This window comes from Protomyctophum parallelum (genome assembly GCF_964188405.1).
Source record: "Protomyctophum parallelum genome assembly, chromosome: 8".
Lineage (NCBI taxonomy): Eukaryota > Metazoa > Chordata > Actinopteri > Myctophiformes > Myctophidae > Protomyctophum > Protomyctophum parallelum.
Window position 1 is genome coordinate 17,255,207 of NC_139703.1, and position 12,617 is coordinate 17,267,823.

At 43.6% G+C, this 12,617-nt stretch overlaps 1 protein-coding gene across 3 annotated transcripts in view; it reads left to right on the plus strand.

The window, feature by feature from the left end:
- asic1b (acid-sensing (proton-gated) ion channel 1b) overlaps positions 1–12,617 on the plus strand; it is a gene marked incomplete at its 5' end in the record, with an annotated part of 273,931 nt that overhangs the window by 236,882 nt on the left and 24,432 nt on the right. For all 3 annotated transcript variants that reach the window (XM_083771995.1, XM_083771994.1, XM_083771996.1), the window contains one exon: positions 8,782–8,909. In XM_083771995.1, the coding sequence (XP_083628121.1) occupies positions 8,782–8,909 (128 nt within the window). The remainder of the gene's footprint in view (positions 1–8,781; positions 8,910–12,617) is intronic.

Genomic DNA, 12,617 nt, shown 5'->3' on the forward strand with positions numbered 1-12,617 from the left:
TCACTCCCACTCTCCCTGCTCTTACTCTGGACTCTTGCTTACTCCAACTCTGGACTCCCACTCCTATCTTGTCAACTCTCGACTGACTGTGGATCTCCGCACATTTGAGACCCTATATAATTCTATACCAAAGAAATAGTGCATGTGCAAATTCAAAACAGGTGGTACTCAGGGCCGTTGAGTGATTATTCAATGAGCGCTTCCAAACTCCAATACTCACCAAAAAAATCACCTGCAAGGAATTTCTTGACATAACGGTTTAGAAGTTAGAGCCATGTTTCAACTAGCGGTCATTATAATAGGGTGTGGTCATTTTCAGGTATTTCGTCCCGGATAGAGAATTAGCCATAGTTCCCAAGTTGTTCCCGGCGGTCATATTAGCCAAGAACAGTTGAGATATTCTTTTCTAAATGAAGTGCATACAAATCTTAGCCTGGTCCTCTACTAAATCTATACAATGGTATCCACGGCCCAATTTCAATAGCCTTTACAATTTCATAGCAGACCTTTTCAATTGATCACTATAGGCCCTTCTTGGAATGTGGTTGTGGGCCAGCTAATATCAAGCCTCTCAGAGCTACAGTAGCATTCAGAAACTCAGTCAGTGAAGGTTTGTCATACACAGACAGTATATACTGTCTGTGTATATACTGTCTGTATAATGTTGTATAATACATTATACAACATTATATGGAAATTTCATCGTGATGTGGCTCCTTAATATACGACAGCACTTCACAGCCTGGTCCCTAATTACATTTTTGAGTTATTAACCCCCATGGGTACATAATCGGAGGTCCCCTGCACTCCCCAGGGAGGAACCCGCTGGTTGTTCCTGACTCGAGGCTGAAGACAATAAAGGGTGATCATCATGCCTTTGATGTTAGCGCTCTTTGACTCCGGAATGACCTGCCAGTGGAGCGCATCAGACCTGATAAATCACTGTCTTTCTTTGAATCACTTCTTAAAATATGTAATGTGAGGAAAATCCTTTAATGTAATATTTACTGTAATATATATGTATATATACAAAGGGACCCCGTTTTGAAGCAATTTTTTTTGGTGAATTCAAATCTCTCTCTACGTCGTCCTCAGACGAGCCCTCCATCGTCGTCTCCAGTCATCTCGGTTCTCCATACATCTGGCCAGCTCCTTTGTGCTTTCCGCACCAGTATCTTTCTTTAGTACGTCCACGTAGGTAGGTGTGGGACGTCCTCTCGATCGATGCCCGTGTGTTGGTTCCCACAGTACAAGCTTTTTGGCCGGGAGTTCTTGATGTCGGTGGCAGTGGCCAGCTAGTCTCATCCTCCTTACTGCTATCTTCTCTGTTACACTTGGTAATGCCCCGTACAGACGCTTGTTGGTGATGTGCTCATCCTGGTTGATGTTAAGTACCACACGTAACATTTTGGTGTAGCACCCGTCCAGGGATTTCTGTAGGGCTTGTGTAAGTGTCCAGCATTCACAGCCGTAGAGGACGGACTCCACGGTAGCAGAGAAGAAACTGATCTTGATGTGTCGGGGGAGGTTGGATTTCCACACACTGGTCATACCGTTAAGAGCTCGCCAGGCGAGTGCCTTCCTCACTTTAAGGTCCTTCTCTGTGGAGTCGACTCATGCGCCCAGGTATTTGAAGTCACTGACCTCCTTTAGAACAGTACCCTCTATTGTCGTTAGGGGCAGATGTTCTTGGGGGATGTTATATATTATGACCTCAATCTTCTTTGCATTTAGCCTGAGGCCAACTTTGGCGCACTCCAACTCCACTCTGGTCAGGAGTCAGCCTTACGTTGTCAGATAGCAGGCAGATGTCATCAGTGTAGTCCAGGTCTGTGAGGGTTTCTGCAGGGTGTCTCGTAGACCTTCTGGGTGAGATAGTGAAGCCGAGCTCTGGCTCCCTTCCATTAATAGCTTGTCTCAGGGCATAGTCCAACACTATTATAAAAAGGAAGGGGGCTAGGGTGTCTCCCTGCAGCACTCCGGTTTGGATGCTGAATTCCTCGCTGTTACCATCCGGCGTTGTCACTCGGGCCCTCGTTCCCGTGTACATGGTATCAATGGCTCGGAGCAGGTTCGGAGGAACATTGTAGGCCTTGAGTATTCTCACCATCATTTCTCTATGGATTGAGTCTGGGCTAAATCTACCGTCTTGGAACTTGCGGTCCCGAAAAGTAACCAGAAGTTAATGCTATTGGCTGGAAGGGCTTTACTCGGTAGAACCAAAAACGCATAATAATTGAAAGAAGACTTTCAACTAGTGACTGAATGCATGAAGTATTTATGACAATGTTTTTTTACAATTTACAATTCAGGCATTTGAGGCACTTAATCCAGAGCAATTTACAGTAAGAAAGAACATCTGTCAGTATATGAGTATAATAATTATCTGTACAATGAAACCAGCTAAATAATTGATAGTTGTGAACCAAATGGACCCTTATTTGTCTGTAAACCTGTGTACAAAATGTCGAATTAATACCTAGGATATTATAGTGTAGATTAGTGTCCCAGATGTAAATAATCATCAAAAGGGGTCCATGGCTTAATTAATGCATATCAAACTGGGGGTCCTTGAAATGAATAAGGTTGCGGGGACACCAATGGCAGAGTGGTTAAGAATAATAAGAAGGGGAGTATACCTCTGACAATGGCAGAAAAGCCCAAAACACATTAAAAAAAAAGATATAAATTCATAATGTTGAGAATAACTTACATAACGGGTGCTTCACAGATTGAAATACGGTATGCAGGGCAGGCCGTCCCCACTTTTCGAGTATGAGTGATGGCCCAGAAAAGGCACACATATTGCCCAGTTTAATCGCACTTGCATTGACCGCTCTGCGTTAACGACTGTGTCGTATAAAGATGGATGGATATGGACGAGGAGAAATGGTCCTTTATTGTGCACTTGTCGGCCGGGTTTACTTTTCTCATGAATCAGAGATGGAGCAGAACCTTTTGCCTCTAAACACTCTAGTCTCTAAACACATACAAAAGTCTTATTGAAAGTTATTTTTGTTTATATTTTGTTTCGGTCCTTAAAGGTATATTCAGTGATTTCACTTAATTCAAATATCACTTTTTTTTTGTTTTGTTGTGACATTCTTCCCTACTATAGAGTGTGCTGACCATATAAGGAGTTCCTCCCTGTCCCCAGTTAACCCAAGCCCCCAGTAAGGCTATCCAACGTTGAAGATGCCACTACCTACTGGCAAAATGTGGAATTGCAGCACTTAATGGAAGTGTACGGACGTTCATGACATCACGTGAAAAGCCCGGACCTCAAAATTGAGGTCCGGGGCTAGGCTAAACTTCCACTCGCTCGAGCCATTGAGTTATAATTATACTTCCGGAAGTCTTCCGGGTGCCACTGAGCAACTTCCACTGAAATGAATAGCGGGGGGGCCGGCACTAACGCTCCAGTTCGGTCTCTATCCTTCTTTATACTCTATGAGTTAACCCCTGGGGGTCAAAAAACCTTTCGTTTTTGGCTAGGTGGCCCAGCCTTCATCCAATCAGGATAGAGAGGGGCCTTCCGCCAATCATGATTGAGCGGGCCTTGGTGTGCATGCTGTTGGCCTGTCGCGTGTCCCCCCACTGTAGTGCGTGCATGTGCACATCTTGTTACCGGGGCGGACCGGGGGGTTTTCCAAATCACTGAATGCTCCTTTAACATAAAGTATGCCATGAACGCGGGACCTCGTTCTTCTCTCCACAACCCGCCTTTGCCAGAACGAGGGAACTTGTCTTTCTTTAATATAATTTAATCCAGTAATTAAACATAATATTTACATACGTACATACATCTTCTTCTTTGGTTTTTCATACATTCTTCTGGCACTGGCGCCACTTTTTCCCCTAGAAGGCTGGGAGCTCAGGGATTGTGTTAATTTGCTAAAACATTGCTGTGTCTGTATTAATATTTCACGAGGATCGGGAAATGTATGTAAAACTACCTTCAGTACAGGCCAAAGAATATTAATTACAACCACTATAGGAATTGCCCGCAAACCAATAAATCATTAATAATTACTTACACATTTTAATTAAAAATAAACATGGGGATTCTTAAACATGTTTTTTTTAATGAGATGGCTAATGATATTCTGATATTGATATACTACTGTAATAATATTAAAAGGCTAACAGTTTGCAACAGTAAAACACAAAGACAGGAATTTAGCCTAGACCTAATGCAGTCCTAGTAACAATGTTATGAGAAACACACGGGCACGCACACACGCACGCACAAGCACACACACACACACACACACACACACACACACACACACACACACACACACACACACACACACAGTAATCTCCACCAGGAGGCATGCTCCAATAATAATATACTTACTCTGTCTAACGCAGTAATGTAAAGCCGAATCTATAGGTGCGAGGTCTCCCCAAGCTCCATGTGTCTCTCTCTGTCTCTGTCTGTGTCCGGTAGACGTGTGCCATACAGTACGTGCACCAGATATATTGACACATGTAGTATGTTGGTTGGTATTAATCAGACATATGATATAAGTTAACAGCGCCTTTCCCAAAGAACACGCGTGCATTATAATGTACTTTAGGGGCGTGAAGTCTGGGCGCATCCAGACGGTAGATTCACGAACATGCCAAATGCCGCTCGCGGCAGGAGTCTCTTCCTGGTTTTTAGACAGCTGGTGGATGGAAATGAAGCTCAGGAAAACAGGAAAACGCTGTGTTGTTTCGGACCGAGATGGGATCCTTGTAATTCGTAATCCCGACGTCGCATTAGTCCGACAACGTGGCTTTGCTTACGGTTAAGGTTAAGGTTAGGGACAGGGTTAGTAACGGGGGGAGAGTCGGACATACACGACGAGGGAATTAAGCGCCATCGGAAAATTGACGCTGACTTGGTGTAGCCATGGCGGAGGTACAGAAATTAGGGGGGTCCGAGGATTTACGCTTTACGTCCCTATCGAAACATAACTGGACAGTGCTGAGTCGGCTCAATGGGCTTCGTAACGTTCGGCACGAGCCGGCGATTCGCTCGCTATGGCTAGCCCCGACGGTGTCTCTTGTGGCTCAAGTTCGCTTGAGACGGCATGCAACCGTCGTGGTAAAAACAAGCGATCCCGTTGCCTGTCCCATTGTTTTGGGCTCGGCAGTAGATTTGAACGGAAAACACAGTGTTTTGGGGACCAAACAAGGTTATGGGACACTGGAAAAGGCTGCCTTCTAGAAACCCAGGACTATAGTTACCTCAGAGCCTTCTAGAAACCCAGGACTATATTACGCACAGAGCCCACAGTTGCGCAGCTTCACCCGAAGGGAGGAGAAAATTGGCATGGTGTAGATCCCATATGCCAGATGGACAGCTTGTGCCCATTGGCTAGTCCCACTCCGTGGTCAAGTAGGCTATCCCATATCCTCGGGTGATGGTGTGTTATTCACAACATTAACATAGTCCTCCTTGATGAATTTGACTGCTGCCAAAAGAATATAGCTTTTATTTTAACTACAATAAGGTTGATGGTAAAATATAGATTTAGAGAGAGCCTCAGTCAAAATGATTGGTCTAGTAAAATCTTCTTTATTACTTGTGTGCTGAAACAGTTTCAGCTTGATGATTGCCTGCAGGGGGGACAAAAGTGAAGTAACGACACACTTGAATCCAGCTATAGGACCACAACATCAATCATTCAAGGACCTGTATTAGAGCAGTGGGGAACTTTTTCCCCCACTACAAACATTAGCTGTGTAGTATACCCGCATTCCTTTCACATCAAACCAGAGGCAGTGGAATTATTTTGTGATTTAGTGAGGCAAACAGGCCAATAGAGTCATTCCCCTATGGCGTTGACTTTTCCATTTGTCTCCTGAATATCATTATTCAAACGGCGTGGAGATGACAGATGGCCCTGACTTAAAGATGGCATTAGCCTTTCCAATCAGAGCCTCAGTCCTTATGTACTTCATGTAATTGTATGTGGTGCTTCAAAGCCCCCTTGAAAGCAAAGCTCTCCTTGGCAGTGGCACAAATGGCTTTCTATCCCAGACTCAGAATACCAAAGTTTAAGTGTTAATGTTCTGTCGCCCCTTCTTTATCGAAAACTTTTTCCCTGAATTCCACCCGTGTATCCCTCTGCGCCTTTAATTAAAGAAACCGAGGCCAGAAGAACTGGCAATCAGAGGAACAGATAGTGGGTGACATCCAGGGGAGCAGAGGAAGTATGGAAACAGACATCCTATTTAGTCTCACAGATTCATCTCCAGGGAGACTAAATCACTCCAAAGCAGCGGTGCCATCTCTCTGTGATAAGTAGTCTCCGGCAACAAACGTGATGAAAATATGAATATGAAAATAAAAGTAAACAATGTACTCAGCAGGGGTTGCTCGCGTGTCTCTGTATTTAGCCCTGATCTCGGTATCACGGAGGCCCATCTGTTTCATGTAAAATCTATACGAGAGAGTGCCAGAGCGAAGGAAGCTGTCAGCTCCATTGATTTTTCCTTTATTGTCCTCATCATTTATTTATTAATTTCTCTATTCACTCCCCCTTTCCTCCAAGGCAATAAATAACGGTGCTGCGCGAGGTATATCGTTAAGCGGGCTTGTTAAGGTGTTTATATATGCGTTGTCCTTTCCAGCGTTCATTAACACCCTGAGCGCACAGGACGATGTCCTCCGCCCTTTCAATTAGTAACACCCAGCGCTTCGAGATTGATCAAAAGGATCAATGTTATTTTCCGGTGGGACGTCATCGAAAAAGTTCCCCCCCCCCCCATTTTAGCTGATGAGATCGAAAATCTTAAAACGTGAATAACTCTTGATCTAAATCATTCCGTCCAATTGTAAGAAAAGATGATGTGTTAGACGGCCCGTCGCGGTCCCGTTGTGTTAGAATGAATCATACCTCCCGTTGTTGCCGATGGCCTCTAGAGTGTTTTGGCTACATCTAGCTGCCACATCCGGGGTAACATCCGCTCCGTCGCTAAATGTGCTCCGCTGCTATAAATTGCTGGGCGCTATGATTTAATCATGGATTAAATAACCCTGCAGGGCGTTTGGGGTGTTAACACTTCGCTACCTCAGGAAATCACGGGGTAGCAAATAATAGCAATAACTCCTAAGAAGTTATACTTTTTTCTTTTTTTTCAATGGTGAAAAGTATGATCGTACCAGTGCACGTAATAGAAAAGTCCGGACTCAAGACCTTATTCACGAATATGAGTACGTTTCTTTGCTTTTTGTTCCTCAATATTGTAGCAGCAGCAACAATAACGGCATAAAAATAAAGAACATAACAAAGTATCAGTTAGTAGTATTAGTTAGTAGTATTCTTCTTATTTCTATTCATATCTTAATTCTTTCTGCCTGTAGCACTTTGAGATTTGTTTCAAATGTAAAGTGCGTTATAAATAAAATGTATTATTATTATTATTTATTATTTAGTATTAGTTATAGTCCTGGCACAATTTTAGGTGCTTGAAGGTGCTCTGTGCATAGTCCTTACTTATAAATACACTGCTTGCACAGTACGAGGGTATAAATAATATATATTTATATGTATAGGCCTTACATGTGTATACATTTACACAATATGCATAATGGGTTTGCTGTCGGGAGGAAACCACCTAACTCCATTTTATTTTATTTCTTCTTTTTTTCATAAATCAGTGCTATCGAACACTTTACGTCTGTACGTTGGTTAAACAAATTCCATTGGACCCTCAAACTCCACCACCTCTCCCCCTCTCATGCAAGCAATTGACAATAAAGTCACAACACCAACTTTCATGAGGCATTATTGTTTGTTTTCAAAATATAGGCCTTCGGTTTTCTTCATTTCCTGAAAAATGCGATTTTCAGTAAGCAAGGTATAGACCCGAGGTAACACTGTACATTAAATGCATATTATAAATGGTAATCTATAGGATCATAGGTACACATAACCTATAATCAGTCTAAAGTAATATAATATCAATACATCTACAAATAACATGCTATCCTATCTAAATTACATTTTAGCCTTGATTGGCAAATGTGCCAATGGATGGAACACATCTGTGTCACCTTCTAGCTTTTAACCACATTAACCATTATTTTAAACTTTAGCTATTGAAAAATAGCAGATCTACAAGCTCATAACTGAGGGTTTTTTTTTTAAATCATGAAAATGTGCCTCAAATCTTTGAATATATATATTTTTTTGCATCTAGGGGGGGTCCCCGGAATGACATATTTTCCGATGGGGGGTCCGTGGCCAAATACAGATCATTTTTGGAGTCCTTGCCCGGAAATAGTTTCAGAACCACTGACTGAAAACTGTCAGGATTTTAGAAGACATTTTGTAGAATCTGGCCTCAGTCCTAAATGGGTAAAAAAAAAAGATTTAGTTTCGGTTTCTGAAAATACATTTTCTGTTTGGTGGGAGGCTGGAGGGACATGGAGACTATATAGAAATGATTACTATCACATTATAGAGCTTTCTAACCCTTATTTTAACCAAACCTTACACTACCTTTGATTAAATAAATAAATAAAGCTTTTCAGGAATAGAAAGTCTGCTGTTTCTATTAGCTTGGATTCCCCATTGATGGTGTTCACTGGTGGACGGGTTTCTGAACTGCCCACAGCCGTCCTATGAGACACAGACTGAGTAGAAAACAATTGTGCTAGTGAGGACCAATTATATGAAGATAGGTTGAAAAGTGGTGAAGTGGTCCTTTAACAAATGTACTTGTTATTGAAATGTGCTATGCATGTGTAAACCCCCCCCCCCCCACCTTCCCCACTGACAGATGAGACGTCGTTCGAGGCAGGGATAAAGGTCCAGATTCACAGCCAAGACGAGCCTCCCTTCATCGATCAGCTGGGTTTCGGAGTGGCCCCGGGGTTCCAGACCTTCGTCTCCTGTCAGGAGCAACGGGTAAGGCTTGAGATGGATTGGCACGATGAATGACATGACATCCTAAACAGATCACGCGTTACTTGTGAGACTGTGTGTGTGTGTGTGTGTGTGTGTGTGTGTGTGTGTGTGTGTGTGTGTGTGTGTGTGTGTGTGTGTGTGTGTGTGTGTGTGTGTGTGTGTGTGTGTGTGTGTGTGTGTGTGTGTGTGTGTGTGTGTGTGTGTGTGTGTGTGTGTGTGTGTGTGTGTGTGTGTGTGTGTGTGTGCGTGCGTGCGTGCGTGCGTGCGTGCGTGTGCACGCGCGTGTGTGTGTGTGTGTGTGTGTGTGCGTGTACAATCTATACAGCAGAGAGTCAGAGTGAAGGGATCTGTCAGCTCTATTGATTTCTGTATGTAAACCATGAACTGTTTTCAGGTTCTGCCAGGGTGGTAGGCTATTGTGGTGATTGTACAGTATACCCTGCTATTGTGGTTCATATAAGATATAGCACATTATATCGATATCGATATATCTATATTGTAGACTAATCTCTTACTCTGTCAAAAGGAGGCAAACCCAGAAGAATGTACTCAACTACGGTACCATGTATTCAAACTTCCAAGCGCATTCAACAATAGTATTTTCCTCAAATAGCAGTTTGTAAAATACATGATTTGACAAAAAAATATTTTGTATTGGTGAGCCTTGTTACCAGGTTTATCCAGTCATTGGTGTGGCTTTGCCAAGCATCGGGGAGCATATCACAACCACAAATTACAATTGCTTCACTAGTGTTCTGTCTATATTAGTAATTGTTTTCTTCCTTCGTCTGTCTACACAGAGCAAAGTTATTTGTATTTATTTTATTTTTATGTTGGGAAAAGCTCCCCTCAGCGCAGGACGTGTGTACAAGTTTACAAAACAATCAATAGCATCCCTGCAACTGGTGTCCTGTGACAAGTGTTTTTAAACCTAAGTCGGCGTTCACCTCGGATGCCTCAGACCATGGATTTCCTGCATGTGATCTGGACACGTGCGCCTCACTAGGCCTGCACCGCACGACGCATGAAACCTGCCCTTTGCGAATCAGTATGTGGGAGGCCAACCCTCCCTGGAATGATGTTCCCTTCCCGCGCGTGCTCTCTGCGGTTCCGCCATGTATAATTCCACAGGCTAGGGGAGTGAGGGCAGGCATAGATAGATGCGGTGCAAGTGTCAATCGCTCATCCCTCCATTCCGGGTTGCCCCCCGGGCCAGCGCGATACGGAAACGTGCATAATGGCCAGAAGGGAATGAGGGACAGGATCGGTGTTCGGGAAAGCGATCACAGTCACACCACCACTGCGTGCCCCCCTTGTCAGAGAGTGTGCCCCTGTGTCAGCGCCGGGCTGCAGTGAGATTATGCATGCTGCCGACGTCGCTTCTGCAGGAATACTACTCCCCTCCTCTCCCCGTCGTCTAACATCTCTCTGACCTCTCTGTTGCTTTTCTCTCTTTCTCTAACTCTCCCTCCCGCGCCCTCCTCCCACTCTCTCTGGTCTTATATCTACACCAGTGTTTTGGCAGCACATTTTGACTAAATCTACAGTTGATTTAGTCGAACAAATTGTTGATGCCGTCGACTGTCTATTTTCACTTGCTGAAAATAGACGATCTATAAGATTTACGGCTTGTAAATCGTTTATTTTCAGCATGCAACTCATTGTAAAATGACTTACCGGTATACTGGATCTCTTGTCCACCTAACATTCCTAACATTTCCTAACATTTTAGTCTAGTTTTTATTTGTTGTGTGAGTGTGAGTGTGTGTGTGTGTGTGTGTGTGTGTGTGTGTGTGTGTGTGTGTGTGTGTGTGTGTGTGTGTGTGTGTGTGTGTGTGTGTGTGTGTGTGTGTGTGTGTGTGTGTGTGTGTGTGTCTGGCAGCATGCGACCCAGTGTTCATTAATCTAATGCAGTTTACTCTTCGTCCATTCAGCTCCCTGCTACAGCTGCCCTACCCTGTGCTGTAACAGTACTTGGGGGTTTTGTAGTTATGCTGCTTGTCACTCAGGCTCTAGTCTTGATTGCTCAGGCTCAAGCACACAAAAGAATGAACAATTTCTTCCCCCACTCGCTTATCGTGGAAAACAAAAATAACATTCAAATGTTGCCACTTTTCTCATTCCATTTCCACTTCCCCTATCTCTACCCTGTGTCTCTTTTTATCTCGCTCTCTCGCTGACTTCAGGGCTTATTCTTTTTTTTCCTACCCCTATTCCCTCTCACTCGCTTTCCCGTATAATTAAGGAACGGAGAATTTAGGTCAAAAAACTAACATGGAATGCTTTTCTTCCTCTCCTTATCTTCTTCTTCTTCGTCGTCTTCTTCAGAATTTCCACCAGCGGATTTTTAAAGCAGAGTCAGATACATTCTGAAACATTGGGTTGATATACTTTGGTCTGCACACCACCTCATCATATACCTGCTTCTGTTAAAGCAGTGGTTCCCAAACTGTTTCATGTCAAGGACCCACAAATTAACACTAATTTGCCCACAGACCCCCATTTGAAAAATATATGCCAGGGACCCCCATAAGAGGAGATTTTTACGGCTCTAGCAGTGATTCTCAACCCACTTAATTTCAAGGACCCCCAGTTTGACATGCATTAGTCTACAGACCCCCATTTAATGGCATTTCTATCTCTGGGACCCACAATTTATATATTTAATTTATGTTAATTTAACTCTGGACCCGTTAGGGTCCATTTGTTAGGTTCCATTTTGTACACTCTCAGAGTTACAGACCCAGGGTCCATTTGGTTCCAAACTATCATTTAGCTGAGGACCCCCTGGAACTCCCTCAAGGACCCCTGGGGGTCCCCGGACCCCACTTTGGGAACCACTGCTGTAAAGGGTGAAAAAGAAAAAGATATTAATCTAGTGATGTTACACGGTTTTTAGAATGGCTGAATAGAAGCTGTGAAGATGCCGGCACTTTTAAATAGGAGGCAACCATGCATAAGAGAGCCATTACTCATGGCTCTTTCATTTTGCTGCAGATGATGATTTGGATAAATAAGGAATGCACTTAATGGAGCTCATCTCACGGCGTGTGTCCGGCTCTATTGGGTTTTATATTCGCCATGACTTCCTGAGATGTCCTGTAGTAGAAACAAAAGAGACAAATGATTCTACTCCTCTGATGACATTGTAGAGGAGTCAGGACACACACACACACTGTGAGTTTGTGCGTGCGCACAGTGGTTACACAGCTATTAGTGTACCAAACAAAGCCAGCCACAAGCACAGCGAGGCCGTGGCCTGCTCTCTACGGTACGGGTACACTACACCACAGCAGACATGTTTGTTGAGTAATCAAGGTCCCTCAATTACCATGGTGGTGTTCAATTAGTTTGAGTACTCAATGGCACCCTTGGTTTTGAGCTGATGTAACTGCACTGCGAAGGTTGCTTGATTTAGTGAGTCATCCTTCGTACCTCGCTCACATGCTCGACGATGGGCAATAAATAACGCTTCAACGCTTGCTCAATTTAATATGCACTGTCACGGAGCAACCCGTGCCCTATATACAAAGACACATGAAACTGCTGTCTATAACATGCAAGGACCATTTTCAAATTGTGTGGTGGAATTTAAATGACACTGATTGCCAATTGTCTCTCCTGCACAGCTGGTGGCATGTCCCTTGATGAGGAAGGGGCCAAGTGCTATGCAGGAGAGGGGTGTTCCTTCGTATGCTTTGAGTATTT